Source organism: Engraulis encrasicolus, chromosome 6, assembly GCF_034702125.1.
Source record: "Engraulis encrasicolus isolate BLACKSEA-1 chromosome 6, IST_EnEncr_1.0, whole genome shotgun sequence".
NCBI classification, from domain to species: Eukaryota; Metazoa; Chordata; class Actinopteri; order Clupeiformes; family Engraulidae; genus Engraulis; species Engraulis encrasicolus.
Window position 1 is genome coordinate 11736706 of NC_085862.1, and position 23756 is coordinate 11760461.

Genomic DNA, 23756 nt, shown 5'->3' on the forward strand with positions numbered 1-23756 from the left:
ATAAGCAATAAGTTCTATGACTTGTGCAAAGAGAACATCTGGACATGCTAAGGCATTTTGGGAAATCACACTGTGGTCAGATGAGTTTGAGCAAGAGTTATTTGACCATAACAATAAGTGAGTTCGCAATTACTAGTGCGCCTGTGCGAAATTGACCTAGCAACGCAAAACGGTAAATAAACAAATGCGTGGATACCAGATCCTGCCTTCCCAAAGCGGTAGGACACTGAGCTGCACACCAGTTAACGAGTTAAATAAATGTCATAATTTGTGGATTTCGTAGTGGGGTAAAAGTGGTGCTTTCTGTAGATTTTAGAATGATTGCATTGCGATTCATGGGCGCCGCCATTGTGCACTGTCGCCATTGCTGAAGTGTGCCGTTCTCCGTTATGCCATTTAGAACTATTGCTGCGCTTATCAATTCTGGTGACTGAGACCATCAAAATGACAGCCTGAATTAAGTTTTGAATAAGGTTTCATGGATAGACGATGACAGACAGTGGCCACAGGTGATTAATGAAGCTATATCATGAACTGGTAGAATAAATTAATGAAACATTCAATTTAAGAAGGACATGTAAAGCTGTACTGAAGACATAGCTATGTGTGGGCTAACTGGCATCTCTTCAAAACGAGTTTGTTAATGAATTCTGGTTTCACTTTAAAAGTTCAAAAATGTCTTGTTTTCAACCCCAAGACCCTCCTTGATCTACCAGCGAAATTTAGAGTAATTTGGGGTTGTTAAATGGTTGTGTGAATTGTTTGTTGTCAACATTACATACTCGGATTTAGCTAGCAACCTGGATGGTTAGCCTTCTGTTAGTTACCAGACATCTCTCCAAAACGAGTTCATAATTAAATTCTGGTTTCACTTACAAAGTTAAAAAATGTCTTTTTTTCAACCCCAAGACACTCCTTGATCTACCAGCGAAATGTTGAGTAATTTTGGGTTGTTAAATGGTTGCGTGAATTGTTTGTTGTCAACATTACATATTCGTATTTAGCTAGCAACCCGGATGGTTAGTCTTCTGTTAGTTACCAGGCATCTCTCCAAAACAAGTTCGTTATTAAATTCTGGTTTCACTTAAAAAGTAAAAAAAATGTCTTGTTTTAAATCCCAATATCCTCCTTGATTTACCAGCGACATTTTGAGTAATTTGGGGTTGTTAAATGGTTGTGGGAATTGTTTGTAGTCAACTATACATACTCGGATTTAGCTAGCAACCCGGATAGTTAGCATTCTGTTAGTTACCAGACATCTCTCCAAAACAAGTTCGTTTATTAATTCTGGTTTCACTTAAAAAGTTCAAAAATGTCTTGTTTTCAACCTCAAGACCAGCGAAATGTTGAGTAATTTGGGGTTGTTAAATGGTTGTGTGAATTGTTTGTAGTGAACTATACATACTCGGATTTAGCTAGCAACCCGGATAGTTAGCATTCTGTTAGTTACCAGACATCTCTCCAAAACAAGTTCCTTTATTAATTCTGGTTTCACTTAAAAAGTTCAAAAATGTCTTGTTTTCACCCTCAAGACCATCCTTGACCTACCAGCGAAATGTTGAGTAATTTGGGGTTGTTAAATGGTTGTGTGAATTGTTTGTTGTCAACATTACATGCTCGGAGTAACCCGGCTATATAAAATATCATGCGCGTTTAAATGTATCCCGGGGCAACGCTGTTTTGTTTATCTCTCAAAATGGCGAATATTACCCATAATGCATTTCGCGCCGGTAATTGCCAGAGTCATGAATAGATGGCTCTGGTAATTGCGAACTCACTTATACCAAAATCTCTCTGCTTATACTCATGAACGGCCATCCGGGTACTTTGGTTATAAATGTGCGTTACGCCCTTTTTGGGGGGAAAACAAACCGAAAGTCTCATCAACTTACATGCTACATCGGCTACCCTAAATGAACACAGTACACATGCTTCAGTTACGGCTGTTTGGCAGTTATTTGAACAGCCGGCAACACAACATGTTTTCGGCATGTTGCGCGTGAACAACGCTAGTCTACAGGTCCGTCTCTTTCGTTTATTAAACCCCAACATCACCAATAAGTGAGTTCGCAATTACCGGCGCGAAATGCATTATGGGTAATATTCGCCATTTTGAGAGATAAACAAAACAGCGTTGCCCCGGGATACAATAAAACGTGCATGTCAGATATTTTATCTAGCCGGGTTACTCCGAGCATGTAATGTTGACAACAAACAATTCACACAACCATTTAACAACCCCAAATTACTCAACATTTCGCTGGTAGGTCAAGGATGGTCTTGGGGTTGTAAACGAGACATTTTTGAACTTTTTAAGTGAAACCAGAATTAATTAACGAACTTGTTTTGGAGAGATGTCTGGTAAACTAACAGAATGCTAACTATCCGGGTTGCTAGCTAAATCCGATTATGTAATGTTGACAACAAACAAGTCACACAACCATTTAACAACTCCAAATTACTCAAAATTTCGCTGGTAAATCAAGGAGGATCTTGGGGTTGAAAACAAGACATTTTTGAACTTTTTAAGTGAAACCAGAATTTAATAACGAACTTGTTTTGGAGAGATGTCTGGTAACTAACAGAAGACTGACTATCCGGGTTGCTAGCTAAATCCGAGTATGTCATGTTGACAACAAACAAGTCACACAACCATTTAACAACCCCAAATTACTCAAAATTTCGCTGGTAGATCAAGGAGGGTCTTGGGGTTGAAAACAAGACATTTTTGAACTTTTTAAGTGAAACCAGAATTTAATAACGAACTTGTCTTGGAGAGATGTCTGGTAACTAACAGAAGACTAACCATCCGGGTTGCTAGCTAAATCCGAGTATGTCATATTGACAGCAAACAAGTCACACAACCATTTAACAACCCCAAATTACTCAAAATTTCGCTGGTAGATCAAGGAGGGTCTTGGGGTTGAAAACAAGACATTTTTGAACTTTGTAAGTGAAACCAGTATTTAATAACGAACTCGTTTTGGAGAGATGTCTGGTAACTAACAGAAGGCTAACTATCCGGGTTGCTAGCTAAATCGGAATATGTATCGTTAACAACAAACAATTCACACAACCATTTAACAACCCCAAATTACTCTACATTTTGCTGGTAGATCAAGGAGGGTCTTGGGGTTGAAAACAAGACATTTTTGAACTTTTTAAGTGAAACCAGAATTCATTAACAAACTCGTTTTGAAGAGATGCCAGTTAGCCCACACATAGCTATGTCTTCAGTACAGCTTTACATGTCCTTCTTAAATTGAATGTTTCATTAATTTATTCTACCAGTTCATGATACAGCTTCATTAATCACCTGTGGCCACTGTCTGTCATCGTCTATCCATGAAACTTTATTCAAAACTTAATTCAGGCTGTCATTTTGATGGTCTCAGTCACCAGAATTGATAAGCGCAGCAACGATAGATGGCATAACGGAGAACGGCACACTTCAGCAATGGCGACAGTGCACAAGCGGCACCCATGAATCGCAATGCAATCATTCTAAAATCTACAGAAAGCACCACTTTTACCCCACTACGAAATCCACAAAGTATGACATTTATTTCCCTCGTTTACTGGTGTGCAGCTCAGTGTCCTACCGCTTTGGGATGGCAGGATCTGGTATCCACGCATTTGTTTATCTACCGTTTTGCGTTGCTAGGTCAATTTCGCGCAGGCGCACTAGTAATTGCGAACTCACTTATAAGGGACGGGCACAGCGCTTCAATTCTGGGTACGCCGCCATATTGATAGCTAGTTGCTATGGTAAAGGGATAGTGACTGCCTCCACCATGCATGCAGTTCTGGTCTCTAACATCGACAAGCCAGCTGTGTCCACAGTCAAGAATGTGTGCTACCCAAAGCACAGACACAGCACGCACTGAATACCTTCAACAACAAGCACTACACCAAGATAACTTGACAATCGAGCAGTCTGGCTTCTGCATAAACCCGGCGTTCCCACAGGTAGGCGCCTCACCTGATGGCCTAGTTAGCTGTGACAGCTGTGGACAAGGCTGCCTGGAAGTGAAATGCCCTGCTAAGCACAAACACAGCACTGTCCAGGAGGCTTGTGACGCAGACAAAGACTTTTGTCTCCACAGAGTTGATGGCATTGTTCAGCTCAAACAAGGTTATAGGTACTACACACAAGTGCAGACACAGATGTTCGTGACAGGTGCAACCTACTGTGACTTTGTGGTGTGGACACTGAAAGACGTTGCCTGTATCCTGACAGATGTCAGCTTCTGGGAGTTCTGTCTGAGGAAGGCACAGGAATTTTTTCACAAAGTTTGCCTCCCCGAGTTCATCTGTGGGTATTAGACCAGAGACACCTCCACACCGGGATTGAGTGGAAAGTTATATTTGACCGTCTTACAGCAGCGACCCATGCTAGCCGGCGACTCTTTGTTATGGAGGACATTTGTTCTCCATTGAGACGCCTCCAAGTTGGAAAACGGTAAAAAGATAATCCATTTGGGATTTTATTCCCCGTCCCGTCACAGCTTGCGCTTCTACACCCTACGACACAGCAACGGGCGACCATAACAACAGCAGAGGTCAAATGAAACGGTAAAACACAAAGCAAACTACTAGCAGAAGAAAGCAAGTCCTCACTGTAAACAATGGGCTGCCCCGCTTCCAAAATGTCTGCTGCGCAACGTGTGACGTCATGTGCCCGAAATTTATTGTCTTGCATGGGTTGTTTTCCCCCACAAATGGGCGTAACGCACATGGAAAACGTCACGCCGTTCATGAGTATTGAATGGATATGTGATGCATGCCAAAAAATCACACTTAATTCCATGTGGCAAAAGGCACATCCTGTTATCGGCCTGCATCGCATAGGTGCTATTAACCTCACATGTATTAATTCAGAGCCCCTGTTATAACCTTATTGTCACCAAAATGGTATTGGCCACCCAGTCTGTGGACTTTTAATTAATCATTTATTAACTCATATGTATTATGTGTTGTAAAAGTGCTACATTAACTTATGTCACTGTCTTACTAATATACTGTATGTTGTGTGGATGACCAGCTGCCATAGGCTATAATTTGCCCTGTGGGAATTAATAAAGTCTACTCACTTACAAGCAAAGTTCACTGACGTCATAAGAACATAGTACCATAGATTCTTTAGGAAGTCTAGATACGCCACTGGTTGGTTTCAGGGTGTATTTCTGGTTTCCGAAACGAGGCAGGTTTGCATTAGTTCTATGGCAGATTAAGAGCTGTAGTTGCAGTTCCACCCTTATCCACGTGGCGGCCCAGAGACCAGAATGAATGGATTCCTATGGCGCAAAACCCCTCATGGTGCCTTTATCTCAGTATATGATTTTTTCTCGTGTAATTCGGATGTTGCTTTCGAAAGACTTTATATAGAAAATACCCACGGCTGAGTTTTAGATTTTTTGAGACACTCATATGCTTAAAAAGTGATTTTAAGTGTCTATGACGTCACATCCTTAGCAAAATGCTAGCGAGTAGTGAGCAACAAAAACTCCTCCTGTAAAAAATCAAACGGACATATGTGCTTTTTTATTAAACTGTTGAGTGAAACCCTTATTGAAGTCTCCAGAACGACATTCAAATCTGAGCTTTGTTGATGAGACCTGGGTGAAAATTAAGATTTTTAGCATCTAGCTCCATTGGGTCCCATTCATTCTGGTCTCCGATGCGCGACTAGTGGAGAACTCATTGGAACTGCAGCCAAAAAACCATAGAACTAATACAAACAACTGGTACAATGGGGCTTAATAGCAAGTGGCAAGGCTGTTGCATAAAGGCTGTAATAGTATCGCATGGTCAACCCTGGGAGTCACTTTGTTCTTCCACTTTCAGTACTGGCGACATGGTGAAGTGCAACATTGCCCTTACTGCCAGGGCTGGAGTGTGCTCAGTGTGTGTCCTCAGGCTACGTCTCTGCACTACACAGCGGCCAATGCATTTGACAGAGATTGTTCTCATCCCATTTAATTTCTTTGCTTACAAGTTACAGCTGTGCCGAGTCTTGAGTTTGCAGCAGTGCAGCTACTGTATTGCACTGATTAAAATTCAGCATGGAGTAAAATGTCATTGTACAATGTCATGGAAGAACAATGTCATTGTCCATACGATGGACATACAACATCTTGATGGTTTAATGCCATTCACTTATCAACATTCAACCAGCCAACGTGTATTTATTTATAGCAGAATATTCCAACAACTACAGAGTTGTCTCAAAGTTCTTAGCATTCACCCATACAGACACACAGTCACAGACACAGACACGCTCTAAAGCAGTGGTTCTCAACTAGGGATGTTAACCAGTAACCGGTTAACCGGTAATCGACCGGTTCAACTTTAACCGGTTAAAATGTTCTGCTATCGGTTAACCAGATGTAATAATATTAATAATTATAATAATAATTTCCTCCCAAAAAACGATAATTTTGAGATTTTAGTATGATAATTCAGCATTTCCCATCTGGCAACAATGGCTGGACATGGCAGGTCCTGTCAGCGCAGCAAAAAAAAAGCTTATGTGAAAAATAAAAATGAAAAAATCAGTGCTGTGCATATCAGGCACGCAGACGTTTTAAAATGTAAGATTACCGGTTAACCACCGGTTAATGAGTCTCGGTAACCGGTTAAGAGTGTTTTCAATTTTCGCCATCCCTATTCTCAACTGGAACAGTCTTGGGACCCACCATTTTCCACTCATTCGGTCGCGACCCAATTTTTTTAGCGACACTCGAATGCACGCTACCATCTTGCATAAACATTCAGATTTTATCTATAACGACAGATGACAAGTTCAATCGCCTACCAAAATAAAGGTTGTAAATTGTTGCAGGAAAAGTTGGATGTTTTTCTTCTTTTTTTTAGCAAATCAATGAATTATGTTTTTTTTTACACCACGGCTCCGCGACCCACCCATGACCCCTCCGCGACCCACTTTTTGCGACCCACCAGTTGAGAAACACTGCTCTAAAGGCTGCCATGCAAGGCACCACTGTCCGGGGATCAGTGAGAAAGTGTCCACATGGTCAGGGGCCAGAAGGGCAGCCAAAGGGCCCCCGCTTGCCAGGGGGCCTCCCGATTGGCCAAAGGAAGAAACAACATTAATACTCATGAACGGCGTGACGTTTTCCATGTGCGTTACGCCCATTTGTGGGGGAAAACAACCCATGCAAGTCAATTGGTGATGTTGGGGTTTAATAAACGAAAGATACGGACCTGTAGACTAGCGTTGTTCACGCGCAACATGCCGAAAACATGTTGTGTTGCCGGCTGCTCAAATAACTGCCAAACAGCCGTAACTGAAGCATGTGTACTGTGTTTATTTAGGCTAGCCGATGTAGCATGTAAGTCAATGAGACTTTCGGTTTGTTTTCCCCCCAAAAAGGGCGTAACGCACATTTATAACCAAAGTACCCGGATGGCCGTTCATGAGTATTGCAGAATTGCACCCAGACACAGTATTGAATAAAATTGTCTGTCGAGTCAAATAGATTGTCAATTTTTATAAATAGGCCTCTTCTTTATTTGGCAGAAATGTTTTCCTTAATTCCTGGCTCAGCAACCTGTAGCCTTGGGGCCCCAGCCCATCTTAATCCGGCCCTGCCAGGCATATTTATTTCATACAAGGTTGTCATGGATGAGTTTGCATAATATATTCAAAATACTTGAAGATGTCGTAGAATCCCACAAAATGGTTTCAATACACAGGGCCCCCACACCAGTGAGTGATCAACATCTCCATGTGAACACAACAAATTACCAGCCGAAACAATTTCTCAATTTGATAGAAAACTAGAAATTCACTCAGAGATTGCAGACCTTGTCCAAGGAAGCTGTTTGATAGAACATTTGACTATGTTACACTCTATTTTTTTCAAGTCTTTCTGCCTTGTTTTTGTGAAGCTAGAAACTGGAATGTCAAAATTCACCCTATCCCACAATTAGGGGTGTAAATCACAGCCTTCATGACGATACGATATCGATTTCTTAAATCAGGGATTCGATTTTTTTTCGATACTTTAGAATTCCCCACAATACGATGCGATTCGGTTCGATTCGATTTTTTCCAATTACTTTTCCACTACAATTGTGTTATGGAGCTAGGGCGTTGCACAGGGGCCAGTGATCCGATTCAGGAAGACAACTGGTTTTCTTTCTTCAATTTTTAAAGCCCAATATACTGTAGATTTCCCCTCATTTCCCTCTGTAACAAACTCCATTTGCATTCAAGGGTTGAGAATCGAAAGGACTGAACCAAAGCACTGACATTTTCACCTCTGTGAGATACGGACACCTGCTTTTCATTTGATGTTCCAGTCTCCACTCCTTTCACCTATATGCAACTCTAAATTTATCTTTTTAAAAATATATATTATCAGTTAAAAAAGGCCATAAAGAGCTTTTGATGTGATATAAAACTATATTTTTTGGGCAAAATGTAGCTTTAGGTCAACTCCCCTGTTACTATTCGCCTTATATCACACAACCCCCCTGTTACACATTCGCCTTATATCTTTTACAGCCAATTGTTGGAAGTGAAATCCAGACGCAGCTGCTCCAGCTCGGCCGGCGAGAGCGGCATCAGAGGCGAGCGGCTAGCGCCTCCATGGAAACCAAACCAAGCCATCGCTTGCTTAAGGGCTGCTACACCATATTTTCTGGTCACCTTTAAAAGAAGAAATCACATATTGTTAATACTCTCAGTCAAAAAAACTGACTTAAACATATAACATCAGAGGGATTCACTACATTTACGAATTAATCACAGTACAAAGACTAGTAGAATTCACAGGCATTATTATCATTACTATAGTATACTTTATTACTACTGCCATTAATATTATTACTATCATTATTAGCCATCAGTTATTAATACCCATAGGCCATTTAATAACACTCAAGCTCACAATCTGTGTTCAGTCACACAATCCCTAAGGCCTAGAATTTTAAGCACTTACTCTACATCAGACACTGGGTACTGTATACATTTGTATGGAAATCTGTGAGTGTGTGTGTGTGTCTGTGTGTGTGTCTGTGTGTCTGTCTGTCTGTCTGTCTGTCTGTCTGTCTGTCTGTCAACTTAATGGATATTATGCTATACAAATCTCCATGTTTTGTAGCCTAGTTGGTGTGAATACATTCAGTTGTGCTCAAAATACAGTGCCTTTACAAAGCGGAGTTAATATCAAAATTCTTCAAATAAATTGTAGTTAAATAAGGAAAATGCATTTGGGACACTGCACATTCAATTTCAAAGCAAGACAATTGGGAAAATAATACAATTTTATAAGATTACATAGAAAGTGAGGAAATGTAATGTTAAAAAATAGCAGCATTGACCTCTGTCTTTGGAAACTAAAAAATGTTCTGTACAAACTAACAAATTCTTGAGAATTCAACTTTGCTGAGCATCTTACACTGATATTTTCTTGCACAACCATGATTTCTAATAACTTTTTGTCATCTGTGATGTTGACCAACATCCAACATCCAGCAATTGCAGGCCAGGTCAATTGTATAACATTCCACTATTCCTTTGCGTTTTGCCTCTTGAACAGCATCTTTTATGTCAGCACATACATTTTCTATGGGATTAAGGTCTGGGAGTCAACTCGAAAGACCATGGCTGACATAAGTGATGGTAGCAATATTGAGGACATCAATTCAGATTTGATTGGAAATGAAGATGAAGTTGAGATACAGATATCTGACGATCCCATAGATAAAAGGTCAGTGGATTCATGCGATGTTTGAGAATGAACAGGAAGACTTACTGAGTTTGTCAGCTTCTAAGATAAATACACAAGAGTAAACATTCGCCCTTTTGCGAAAATGCCACACAAAAGAAAGCCTAAGCGATCTTTAAAATCATCTCTCTACGTTCTACAGAAACTAAATGAAGGTTTAACCCATTTTAGCCTAAAAACGACTGCTGAATGCCTACGCCCTTTTTGCCTAATAAAACCTAAATATCTCAGCCTCCAAAGCACATAACACATGAAATAAGTTGCATTTAAAAGCTAGGACCCTCGTTTTGCATAAGAATGTGTTCATTCAGGCCCAGCCGTGGCTTAGCCGGCTGGGCACTGAGCTGCTGTGCGGGCGACCGGGGTTAGATTCCCGACCCGCATCATTTCCTGATCCTCTCCCGGCTCTCTGTCCCACTGACTTCCTGCCCCACTCTTCACTGTCCTGTCTAAATAAAGCTGAAAAACCCTCAAAATATATATATTTTTTAAATGAATGTGTTAATTCAGCTCTAACATTCTCTAAAACACTCAATCATTTTTGACAAAAAACCCAAATCTCAAGAGCCTGAATGCAGCGTATGTGTCGCACCAGGCGCCAAAGGTCAAACAACGTATACGCAGTATCAGGCTAATATGGGTTAAGTAAGCGCAGACAATTCTGTTCAATTTTTCTGAAAATTCATGCTCAGGTTTTAGGAGCCTGTATAACCTTTTAACGTGATGCAAAAATTGAATGTAATTGCACCGTAATTTTGGGAGCATACCAGTTGTCTGATTTTGAAACTGTTCTGCCTAAACCTTCAACTGTTGAAATATGGTTATATTTAAAGCCTTTGTAGTCATTTGAAACTATGAGAGGAACATAAAACTTCATTGGTGATTTATGACCATTTTTACTGAATGCCTTGAGCCTTGAGACCCAAGATGTTGTGCTGCAGCTTACACCACTGCCTTTTGTGGATATATTTTTTGGGGGGCTTTTATGCCTTTATTTGACAGGACAGTCGAAGATGGCGACAGGAAGCAAATGGGACAGAGAGACAGGGGAGGATCGGGAAATGACCCCAGCCGGACTCGAACCAGGGTCCCCGTGGGTGGGCATGCAAGCCCAAATGTGGGGGGCTTAGCGCGCTGCGCCACAGCGCCCCCCCACCACTGCCTTTTGAATATCACGATGGCACTCTCAAAACCGACCGTGAGTAGCAAAAGGTTAACACCCACGCATACATCTTTTATACATTTTAGTTCTTTATTTTATATTTTTATTAATAATTTATGTAGTTTTTGGTTGATTGTCCTAGTCTGTCTTGATGTGTATTTGTACTATTTGTCTTGTGTGCATTTGGACACATGTCTGGGGAATAAACAGAATTGAATAGAATTGAATGGCAATTCGTGTGATAAGATGCTTACAGCAGCATTGGGCTCTATGAGTCTGTGTTGAAGCTCCCTGGCCGTCTCCCACTGACCCAGCATGCAAAGTCTCGCCAGTTCACACACCTCCTCTCCCAACACATTGGCCAAGGCACACACACCACCAACAGCCCCTGAAAACACATCAATAAACATTTTTTTTTACTAGGTCTGATTTCACAAAACAAAACCAACTATCAAAGACAACCATGAAAATGGATCAAGGGTGACTCTCCATCAATTAATTTGATTTGTCATTGTAACAAGTGCAATGGAATCCCTTCACAAAGGTAGTATACCTGAAGTTCATTATTTTATGTATAGTAGTTAAGTATAATATAAGTACTTCAGACCCTGTACTTCCAGTGTACTAGATAGCAGCCGACGAGGTGTGCCAATATCAAGGACGAGGTGGAGGTGTAACTGAGGACATCTGCACTAGTTCCCCACTCTGGGCTCAAACTCACGACCTACCGCTCAAAGCTCCAGTTCGGGCATGGGAAGCAAATAGGGCTGTAACGATACACTGAACTCACAATTCGGTTTGTATCACGATTCATGACCTACGGTTCGATACACCCCACGATTTCACATTTGCCAACATTATAAACTTTATCAATAAAAACTATGATAGGTTATAGGTAGAATAGGTTACAAGAGGCTACTAATAATTTTTAAAAGTTTCTATATAATAATAATGATGCTTGGAAGCACTATCACTTCATATCCTGTGGTTGTTTTCTGGGCTGATGGGTATCAAAACATTAAAAGGGCGTATCACGATACTGCCTCCTTGTATCACGATACAGTATCGTGACTCTGTGTATCACGATTTCTCGGTTCGATACAATATTGTTACAGCCCTAGAAGCAAAGCATGATACTGCTGAACTGAAGATCAAGAATCATGGTTCAGTCAGTGCAATGATAGTGTAGCAGGCTTCGAGAGGGAGGTTATACTAACATTCCACGCCAAACTCTGCTAGTTGGCAGAGAAAAGCCCAAAACAAAACAAACAAGCAAACAAAAAAACGATAGAGTCTACTCAGTTCATGTAAATGCTGAATAAGCCATCTTACCTACAGAATACGCAGGCATAAGGAACCCAGCAGATCCTGCCAGTACCTTGAAGTCCTCCAATTTGGTTTTGTGAACAGCAAGACCAATTCTCGTAACCTATTGAATATGCAGAGGAGAGACAAAAAAAAGTACATTCTCAATGTCCTCTGAAGGTAGGCAATCAACTGTATTGTAGATGCGTGGTGGCAGCAAAGAGACATGTATTCATAGTAAAACTGGAATGGAACGCCTGGTTCAGTGATTTTCAATTGAAGAACCTTTTCATTGGGTTGTCTTAAAGGGACAGTTTGGTCAATTTCAACATGCAGTTGTAATGCTCACACTACCCTGGACTTGTCAGTGCCTGAGATTTTTTTTCTTCTTCTTCAGCCGTTTTCGAGATCCTGGTCATTGTAATGGGGGCAGCTCTTTGTTTACATTTCAAAAAAACATTTTTATTTATTCCCAAAAACATCCAAAAGGTTATAAAACATCAGCAGACAACTAGCAAACAGCAGTACCTTTTGGGAAAATATTTGAAGTTGGCCTATGTTTCATTTTTTAAAAATGTAAACAAACGCTGCCCCCATTAGAATTGCTCATATCTCGGAAAGGGCTGAGCCGAAAAAAATGGCATCACCAGGTACTGACAAGTCAAGGGTAGCGTGAGCAATACAACTGCATGTTGAAATTGACCAAACTGTCCCTTTAAAGGTCTACTGTGTAATATTTTTACTAGTTTATTTCCGGAATTAGTGCTGCCCATTCACAAATGTTACCTTTTCATGAAGGTTTACCACCACCATCAAATTTTAGGTATTCATTATGACTGGGGAAATTGCACTTCTTTTAAGGTAAATATTCATGAAAAGATCAAATTTGTCAATAGGGAGCACAGTTTCAATGAGTAGCATAGTTGCGATTTGGTTTGGTTTGGTGTATTTATGGATATAGGAAAGACAATGTATTCAAAGGATGACATGTAAAAGTGTAAACGTAAAAGTGTTTCCAACATGGCGGTACCTACTCTAGCCACCATCCTACACAGTGCAGCTTTAAAGGTGTGTGTGTGTGTGTGTGTGTGTGTGTGTGTGTGTGTGTGTGTGTGTGTGTGTGTGTGTGTGTGTGTGTGTGTGTGTGGCACGATCACGAGAAGTCAATTCTCCAGCGAGAAAGAAGATGCCAGTGTTTTGCCCTAGCTTTCCTCCAGTTCACCCCGCTCCATTGTCTCCTACCATCATCCACCGGGGGGTGTCCGCTCAGACTTCATACATATCTGCCGGTGCACGTGGCGTGCCGTACTCCCGAGCTCGAGAATGTTTGCTGCATAGACCAGTGGTTCTTAACCTGGGGTGCGGGCACCCCCTGGGGGTGCGCCAGAGATTCCAGGGGGTGCACGGAATCTTGTTTTTGTAGAGGCTGTGACCAAAATTACACTTGCAAACATTATAATTAGGCCAAATTAAGTCCAAATTAAACAAGTTTGGTTCCCATTTAAAGTCATTCAGGTATTGATTCATGCCTCAAGCGACAATCATTGTAATTAATCACTCATTTATCATTTTTTAGTGCATATACACATGTAGACGTTTGTGTTGGGGGTGCGCGGCTCGTCTTCGGCACAGGTAAGGGGGGGCGCTAAGAAAAAAAGGTTGAGAACCACTGGCATAGACATTTCTCGGCCGTGACAGTATTTCAGCACCACGGCCAGCGATCTTGCCCAATACGGCACGTAATCTCTCAGCTTCTTCAGTGAAGTGGTCCCTGCGGACCCCGTGAAACACTTTGATCATCAGTCCACCGCATGGACAGCCACTCTCCTGCGAGAGTTTGTTCTTGAGTGCACTGGTCGCTGCCGACCGCGTGAAGCACTTCGATGATCAGTCCACCGCGTGGACAACCACTCTCCTGCAAGAGTCCGTTCTCCAGCGAGAACGAAGATATATGCATACATGCTTGATCCAGATTTCAGAGAGTGAACTATTGAAATCCCATCATGTCACTTTTGGCTGACTTGGCGTATTTGGACAAAAAAAAAACCTCTTCAATTAAATCAAACACAATGCAAGTGATTAGTTATTGAAACTCCTTAAAAACTGAAAAAATGGATAAGGACAAAAATGCAGTTGACTTACATCTCCACCGCTGTCTTTAAGTCCAACAATGTTTGGATGCTGAGATAGTTTGATGATGGCATCGAGAGGAAGCTCCAGCCCCGTGTTGGCTGGAACACTGTACAGAACCACAGGAACAGGACTCGCATCTGCCACCTACTGACAAGAGAAGAGCAGCAACATCAAAACAAGTCTTCCTAAATGAATGAAATAGGAAACTGTGAAATGTTTTTTTTTGTTTTTTTCCTGATAGAAAACGTCTAAAAGGAACAAATACTCCAGATAATTAACAGTTGATGTAGAATTCTCATTTCATCTCATGCTGATGAAAAGTGGGTCATAAAAATCACACAAAAAACATGATTAAAAAAAAGAAAAGAAATCCGAAAACATTTTGTTTTCTGATGACAGAGAATTGTGTGATGGTGGTGCTGGTGATAAGGCATACAGCTGGCAGCATGGGCCCCTTTGATTTGAAAATAGCTGGCAGCCAATTAAGACCTAAAATGCCTGGAAAAACAGGCCTGAAAATATGTGTCCAAAGTTCCAACCTCTTTTGCACTTTCTTATGACTGCTTCAGTTATTTGGTATGGTGTCAATTATGGTGTCAATTGTTGTCCCTGTGCACTTAAATGTTTGTCTTGTCTAGACAGTGGATGTCGAGACCCAATATGCATATTTGGTACATGTGAAAAAATGAACGACTGTTTCTCAAAAAAGGGGTAATTCTGTTTTATCATCTGGTGCATCGACGGGCAAAGACAGAAAATCTTAACTGGTGAGAAGACACCGGAGTAGAACATCTAGTTAATCAACATCGAAATGTTTTGCTGTTGAGATAGTTATGTCATTTAACAACACAACTTCGTACAATGTAATGAAATACGCATGTGCATAACACATTACTGGCCACACATTCATACACGTGGGACTAACCCCTGTGGACATTATTTTTGTTCAGAATTTTTCAAACTGCAATATAGGCGTATGTCTGTGTGTGTGTGTGTGTGTGTGTGTGTGTGTGTGTGTGTGGAGGACTGGTATATAAAAACGTGTCTGTGTGTGTTTGATCCTGAAGGTAATTGGGGACAGTATGTAGGGATGACCTGAGTATAGTGATGAATAAGAGCTGGGCTGGTCATTCTCCCACGATAGAAACAGGGGGTCACCACCAGCACGGCGTCCGCCCCGCTATGGGCCATCCCCTCCGTCATCTGCACTGTGGCTCTGGTGGCTAATAGGGGAGATGTAGATCATATAGAACTTTATTTAACAGACTCAGACTCCAGATTATGTAAAAGACATAAATATACATTATAAAAGAAACAACAAAACATTATTTTAGAGAACCCCGTTGTTGGTTTGGTTTACATTCATGTACTTGATAATACATATAAATAGTTATATTACATAAATAAATAAAAATATATATATCACATTTTGATAGCTTTGAATTAAATAAATATAATAAAAATATAAATAATAAATAAAAATGAATTAAGATTATTTTCTGAAAAGGCACTTAGGGGGTTTTGCATCTGAACTCTTCATATTCTGCTTAGAGCGCAGCCTTGCGGAGAAATGTTCAGTCCATAATGGACCCGTGATGTGTGCAAGACAGAGCAGAAAGGAGGTGGCTATGGCAAGAATTCCATGGCTATGCCCTAGAGTGGCAAAGCAACAAAATGCGAGGAAAATTAATCTAACTGATATCTTCTGCATCTTTGGAGTGAAACTTCACACTGCACACCGTCGTACTGAAAAGTCAGCCTGCAAACTGGAGATCATTCGGTGGAGTGCTGCGGGAGTTGAGCGTGGAACAGACAGACAAACAGGAGGAGACACCCACCGAGCGCTTGAAGACACCACATTCAGTAAGCGACTTCCTACGGGAAACACTGAAATGGCCCATTTTGATCTCAAGACAGCGAATTTCACCAAAAGGGGAGGGAGTTTCACCAAACTTTTGTATGACAAAACAAAGAAAAAGGGAAGCATAGGAAAAATAGGTATGGCAGACAGAAAATGAAGGATAGAAAGTCTTCTTACACTCGCAGCCAGATCCTGCCATTAACAGCATGCCTTTGGGCAGAATGCGTCTGACCCTACGGACAACTTCCAGACGCTCCTCAGCAGTCAGATATGGATACTCCCCATTGGAGCCCTGGACCACCAGGCCTTAACACAAATGACACAAATACATATCAGTTTTGTTCAAACCCATAGTAAAAAAAAAGAATATTTGAAATATACAAGATGCAAGTCCTTCAAAATTGTACATAGCTGGTGACTAGTGACTGAGATACAAGATTTGTCTTGGATGGGAGCTGTCCAATCATTTCAAACCATAACTGAGTGCAAACTTCCTGCTACCTGCAATTAAGTCAGATGACACAACCTCCAGACCATGAATACAAAATGAAATGGTAGTATTAGGGATGGTCAGGACCATGCTATGGTTTTTACCTTTTGCACTTGTTTTTCCACCTCTGGTCTTGTGCGCTGATGGGAATGGGAGTGGTAATGTGGCCAAAATTGTATGGCTATCCCCAGGGCGGCAGAGTGACAAAATTTGAAATGGACTGCATTTATATAGCGCTTTTCCAATCCTTCGAGCACTCAAAGTATTTTACATTGTATGCCTCACATTCACCCATGCACACTCAGGCAGAGCGGGGCTCGAACCTACAACCTTCTGGTTGCTGAAAAGACTCCTCTACCACCTGCGCCACCACCGCTCAAAAGGCACAAAAATATTCATACGGATATCTTCTGCATTTTGAATCCTAACGGCATGAAGTGTTGCACTGTTCACCGCCGTACCACTGGTATGTCAACCTCCAAATAGGAGATTATTCAGTGGAGTGGTGTGGAAGAAATGCGTGGAACGGACATACAGGAGGAGATAGATGGTGTGTAGGGACAGCAATGGCCTACTGGTAAGGGGGGCGTTATTAAGGTTTGAATCCCACCTTTGCACCTCCATCCATGGCTGAAATGCCCTTGAGTTAGGCACCTAATCCCACATTGTTCCATGGACTATAACCACTAAGTAACTAAGTTGCTTTGGATAAAAGCATCAGCTAAGTGTAATTTCATGTAATGTTGTGTTTAATCCCTGAAATTCTTATATTTAAGACTGTAACAGTCAAAGTACCCATCAATACACCTTACCTCTGAATGGGATTTTCGAATACTTCTCAATGTTGGCATCCAGCTTATCATAGTCCACCTCCTCCTTCTCAGTGAAAGGGGTCGCAATTGGTGGGTAAATGCCTGCTATATCAAGTTTACACGTCATGGCTTGAGTCATTCTTCGCTTCCAGGCAATAGAGACCCCTCCTCTGAGACCCCTCCTCAGAACTCTGACTGAGAACATTGTGGTCATGCAGTTTTCACACCTGTAGAAAGGCACACAGGCACACACACACACACACACACACACACACACACACACACACACACACACACACACACACACACACACACACACACACACACACACACACACACACACACACACACACACACACAAATGGAATGCACCGTATGACTGATGAAATATTAATAATGAAAAAATCATAAGGAATATGTATTGAGAGACATCTTTACCTCAATAAAACAATTAGCCATCATCACATGGGTCAGTGGAAACCCCCATTTCCCCACTTTCCAAGAAGGACAAGCATAATTAAACCTAAACAAGTTAGACCATTTCTGGGCATGAAAGCCACAAAGTTGTTGCTGTTGTTTTTACCAATTGGTCAATAACTACCATGACCACAGTAATGAATCCCTCTATGATAACCCCCCCCCCCAAAAAAAAATTACATAAAAAGCCGTCTTTCCATAATTGCAGTATCCTAGAGAGAAAACTTAAAAAATGTTAAGTCTGCTTGCTTTGAAGGGCAACACATGCATGAGGGGCAATGCATGCATGAAGAGCATTTCAAAGATGATCACATGTATAATTCCTCCTGTTGTCTGACAAACTGTACAGGCTCCTGATACATTCAACGCGCACAGAGTAAGAAAAACACCCTTTTGACCCCCAAAGATTAAGGTGCAGGGGTGAAAACACCCCAATAATAATGAAAATGTTGCACACACTTCAGTCATTACAACGTTCAGCTAAGAAGGTTAAATGTAAATAAGGCCCCTGGTCCGGATGGAATCATCATGCCATGGGTCTTCAAAGTATGACAGATGATGCTCTTATCCATCTGCTACACAAGGCGTATAGCCATCTGGAGACCTCTGCTGCATCCGTGAGAATGTTTTTTTTCTAATGCTTTTAACAACCTCACATTTTATCTAAAAAGCTTCATGGTTTTCATCTGCACAACTCCACTGTTAGTTGGATCACTGACTACCTCACAGGTAGATATCAGCATGCAAGCATCCACAACAGTATTTCTGACTCCATTATTACAAACACAGGCCAACCACAAGGAACAGTTTTATCTCCCTTTTTATTTACTTTATACACCTCTGACTGCAGACATAGTAGTGTGTCCTGTCATCTGCAGAAGTTCTCAGATGACTCTGCATTAGTGGGCTGCATCAATAACGATAACTATGCTGCGTATCAGTCTGAGATCAATCATTTTGTTAAGTGGCGCCACGATGCCCATCTCATTTTAAATGTGGAAAATACCAAGGAACTTATTATTGAGTAAAAATTGTCCATCCCCCATTTTAATCAAAGGTCACCCTGCCCTGTAGAAGCTGTCTCCTCATACAAATACTTGGGCGTCCATCTTGACAGCAAACTGGACTGGAAGGAGAACAGCAGCGTGACTTTTACGAAGTCCCCAATCAAGACTCTTTTTTTAAAGGAACCTGATGTCATTTGAGTTGGGGAGGCCTATTTTAAACACATTTTATTATGGGATTGTGGCAAGTGTTTAATTTTATGCTGTTATGTGCTGGGATGAGGGATATATCACTGGAGGACATAAACAGGTAATTAAGAAAGAAGGGTCCATCACGGGTGTGTGTTTTAATTCGGTGGAGCAAATTTTAGAGGAGCGGACATTAAGGAAGGTAAACAGTGTGCTGGGCAGGGACGACCACCCACTGTCCAGCCTGTTCACGGAGAGTGGCAGGAGCCAAAGGCTCCTCCTCTCCAGGTGGTCCACCGAAAGGTTCCGACAATCTTTTATCCCTGCAGCAATCAGACTTTTTAACAACAGCTGCTGATTGGTTTTATTGGTTGTATGTGTATTTATATGTTGTGGTGACTATTTGTGTTTTTAATGATGGACTGTTTGTTTCTTATTGCTTATTTATTGTTAGCTCTTACTTATTATTATGTTTGTCTATGTGTCTGGAATGTGCTGTGTGAATGACTAGGTGGCATTCAATTTCTCCTGTGGGGATTAATAAAGTCTCTCTCATCATCATCATCATCATCCTACAATTTTAATCCTCCCATGTTGTTGTACTGAAGTTGGCTACTTTCCCAAATAATCATCATACACATGCAGTATTTGTTGCAGTAGTACCGGTATTTTCCATGCCCAAACACACAGCATTCATTGCACTAGTGCTTCAGTGCAACATTTTGTACCTAGTATTCAGTAAAGCTGCTGCTACTAGTAAGCAGGCCCACTCAGAGCTGCTCTGGGCCCACTGTGAATTTGAGTTTGACAGCGCTTAGAACATTTCTGGCTACACTCAGATGTGTTAATCTTTAACAACCAAATACACATTTATTTTGGTTTGGGGCATATTTACTCTTGCCCCCTTCCATTCTACCCCCTTTCAAAATACAAGTTAGTTAGCTTGCATGACATGGAAGTTTGGGGTGCAAAGGTCTTTCTCTAGCCTGGCAAACACTAGGGAAAGGACGCGTGTGCGCTTACTGCCAACATTTAGCCTCCACTCAAAGTGGGGGTGGAGCTATTGTTAGGAGGCATACTTGGATGATATCTAATAGCTACTTTTTTAACAAAACAAAACGCAATTCTATCTATGAATCGTTTTGCCCATGCATGCAGCAACAATCTGCGAGATTTCTTTTCATTTATGTACACCAACAGAAATGCTACATATACCCACAGCCCACACCTACTGCAAAGTAGGCTACTCGTCAGTCGAACTTAAAAAACAAAATCTGTGACAGCCCTGCAGGGTTTAGAAACAGTGTTGTGCCGTTTTTGCGCCACAAACTGCCATAATTCACGGATGCACACAACAACCGACGACAAAAGGTAGGCTATCAAACATCAACAAGATAACACAGTTCTTCGTAGTAAAGTGACAGTCTTAAAAACACACATACCTAAATTCATGAAATCAGTGAAGGCAGATCATCTGCGACCGCAATGCCTGTCGAACGGCAAAACACCAGTTGTCAAAGTTGTGGACCACCGGCTGATACGGCAGGCCAAACGTGACAAAGTCTAGCGCGTTTCGTCCGCCGGCTTTGTAGGGCAGGCTATGGTAGTGGGATCGTATTAGGCGCAGTCATTTCAAATTGGTGTTACAGTTTGGTTTTCACTTCCAAGTTGAAGTTCGAGTGTCAAACACACAGATTACAAAATGGCCTGCGGGGGGCGCTCTAAAATATATAAACTGCTATAACTTTTGATTATTTAAACCAAATGTAACATATGAGGTATGTATGGATTCAGCATGAAGAGGAGAACCCGGTGAGCTAAGTATTCGGTTATCAGATTAAAGACACACTATGTAATAAACACACTTTTAGCCAATGGACAGCAAAATCCGGGCTTTTTTAAGATAAAGGGTGGAAATGCCCTCAAAGTTGCAATGAAACATCATTTGCTGTTACAAGCTATTGTAAATAAAGCCTGGGTTATCACTTAACTTGATTTGTTCAGAATATCCCTGAAGCACACAGATACTTAGGATACCTATACACAAATATGGCTGCATAAAGCCTATGTCATACTTAACTTGCAACTTTGAGTTTATGAATTTAGGATCATGAGTACCAGCTTTTTTTTCAATCAAGTCATCATTTTATTCACAAAAAAACTTTATATCTGAAAGAAAGTAAATCAATAATAATAATAATAATAATAATAATAATAATAATAATAATAAGGATAAGGATAAGGATAAGGAAGATGATATATACTATGAGGAACAACAGTTCTTCTGGCATTCAAAAAACAAACAGAAGACCACATTTATCCCAATACTCCACTCTACAATAACTATGACAGAGAACAGATACAATAACAGTCAGTGGTCAGTCTTAGAAATTGCATGTGCACTTGCACAGACGTGTGCACTTTAACTCTGCCTTCATGCACTTGCACCAAGATCTGGCAGGTCTATTTGTACAAGTACTAGTACAGCTGCACTTCACCTCTAGTTGGAATACATCTTTGGTAGTGTAGTCCAAATCTGGGAACTGTCCATTTGTTACCAGATTGGCAGGCATTTCTGGCAAATGCAGATAATAAGACAGAACGTTTTTTTTATTCCTGTCAACTGTGCTGGTAACAAATGGACAGTTCCCAGATGACAGAGATGTCTTCATAACAGCAGATGATTGTGTCTTCCATGTATGAAATAGTCCTATAGTATTACGCATTATGCTTGCCAAAGGCCTCTGCTTGCCCCCAGCAAGCGTACTAATTGTTGTCCGACAGTTTATTATTAAGTATGCTTGCGGGAAAGCATACTAATTGTTCATCAACAGTTTATTATTCTACATTTTTCCATTCACCTCCATTCATTAGTACGGTGACTTTGAATCGTTGCAGCGTTAGAGATAGAGACACGGTTTGAGTGCCAAAACGAACAGCTCGAAAAGGGCTCACGGTGGTGTATTTTTCGCTGGCCTACCCCCTTTCATTCGTTCACCAGACTCGTTTTCGTCAGTTTTCTCTCTGTTTTCCCGCTCATTGAAATGAATGGTAGAATGGTCAAGATGATGTCACAAACTGTGGCAGTTAGAGTGAGAGGTGACCTGTCCTGTGTTTTAATAGAATAAAATAAACCGCTTCACCTTTCGACTAGGTAAAGGCATTGTCAGAGAGGTCTTGGCTCTGAATACAAACTGTGTTAAGAATGATCATTAGCCAACTCTTCAAAATGAGAGAGAGAGCAGTTTTAAAATCCCTATGATGTGACCCCATTCACTTAGAAACATTGTGTGAACAGCTCAGCGCATAGGCCTGAATATGTCCACTTTTTGACTGAACCATTTGGCCTAGAAAAGTGATCTCAGCTTTGACATGAAGAACAGGGTTATGCCATTTGTGTGTCAATATCATTTGACAACTTGCAAAACTTTTGGAGATAAGGCTGCACATATTACTCAGCTATTGACTGCCAAATTGTCACCTTTAGAATCTTCATTCATACACACACACGCATGCAGCCTTGTAGAACCTGGACAACCGTGGCCTAATATGCTGCTGTGGCCACTCTATACAGTAAGTGGCAGTGGCCTACTGGGTATTGGGTGTCTGTCAGAGGGTTGCAGGTTCGAATCCCACCCTTACCTCTCCCTACCCACCCATTGCTGAAAGGCACCTGAAGCATCTCCATACATACATGCACACACACACACACACACACACACACACACACACACACACAGAGCTCTATCTCTTTGCCTCATGTTTCTGTGTGTGTATACGACAGCTCTGTATGTGTATGTGTGTGCAGAAGCCAAAAGCATACTAATACCATTTCTCCGGAAATGCAGTCTTAATAATAATAATAATAATAATATAATTATAATTATTATTAATTTATTTATTTTCTTCCAGATATACTTTTTTGTGATTTTATGTGTTAATAGAATATGGCTTGATTGAAAAAAGCTGGTACTCATGATGCTAAATTCATAAACTCAAAGTTGCAAGCTGGGTCCTAAATATCACATAGGCTTTATGCAGCCATATTTGGGTATAGGTATCCTAGGTATCTTTGTGCTTCAGGGATATTCTGAACAAATCAAGTTGAATGATATCCCAGGCTTTATTTACAATAGCTTGTAACAATAAATTATGCTTATTGCAACTTTGAGGGCATTTCCACCCTTTATCTTAAAAAAACCCTGAATTTTGCTATCCATGGGCTAAAAGTGTGTTTATTACATAGTGTGTCTTTAATCTGGTGACCAAATACTTAGCTCACCCGTTTCTCCTCTTAATGCTGAATCCATACATACCTCATATGTTAAATTTGGATAAAGTAATCGAAAGTTATAGCAGTTTATACATTTTAGAGCGCCCCCCGCAGGCCATTTTGTTATCTGTGTGTTTGACACTCGAACTCAAATTGTTCTATAGACCCTAAACTTCAACTTGGAAGTGAAAACCAAACTTTAACACCAATTTGAAATGACTGTCAAAAATTGCACAGGCCTACGATCCCACTATGGAAAGCAGCGGCTACCCACAGGTTGTATAGTAGTCCA

General features: G+C 41.0%; 1 protein-coding gene across 2 annotated transcripts; it reads right to left on the reverse strand.

The window, feature by feature from the left end:
* Window positions 1–7503: 7503 nt before the first annotated feature.
* On the reverse strand, window positions 7504–20777 carry hoga1 (4-hydroxy-2-oxoglutarate aldolase 1). Of its 2 annotated transcripts, XM_063200632.1 has the most exons (9): window positions 20634–20777; window positions 17960–18015; window positions 17522–17748; window positions 16397–16525; window positions 15454–15581; window positions 14368–14502; window positions 12253–12349; window positions 11175–11308; window positions 7504–8677 (listed from the first exon to the last, which is right to left on the reverse strand). In XM_063200632.1, exons 3-9 carry the CDS (start codon window positions 17733–17735, stop codon window positions 8528–8530), a joined length of 987 nt encoding a protein of 328 aa, XP_063056702.1. In that variant the 5' UTR covers window positions 17736–17748; window positions 17960–18015; window positions 20634–20777; the 3' UTR covers window positions 7504–8527. The 2 variants fall into 2 exon arrangements, with proteins under 2 accessions (XP_063056702.1, XP_063056701.1); XM_063200631.1 differs by lacking the exon at window positions 17960–18015 and having other exon boundaries at window positions 20634–20776.
* Window positions 20778–23756: the final 2979 nt, after the last annotated feature.

Coding starts and splice junctions, on each gene's coding strand:
- hoga1 (XM_063200632.1), bottom strand. CDS start 17,735: ATGACCACAATGTTCTCAGTCAGAGTTCTGAGGAGGGGTCTCAGAGGA. Junction 15,582..16,396: donor GGCAGGATCTGGCTGCGAGT/GTAAGAAGACTT, acceptor CTCCCCTATTAG/CCACCAGAGCCACAGTGCAG. Junction 14,503..15,453: donor TTATTCATCACTATACTCAG/GTCATCCCTACA, acceptor TCTTGTCAGTAG/GTGGCAGATGCGAGTCCTGT.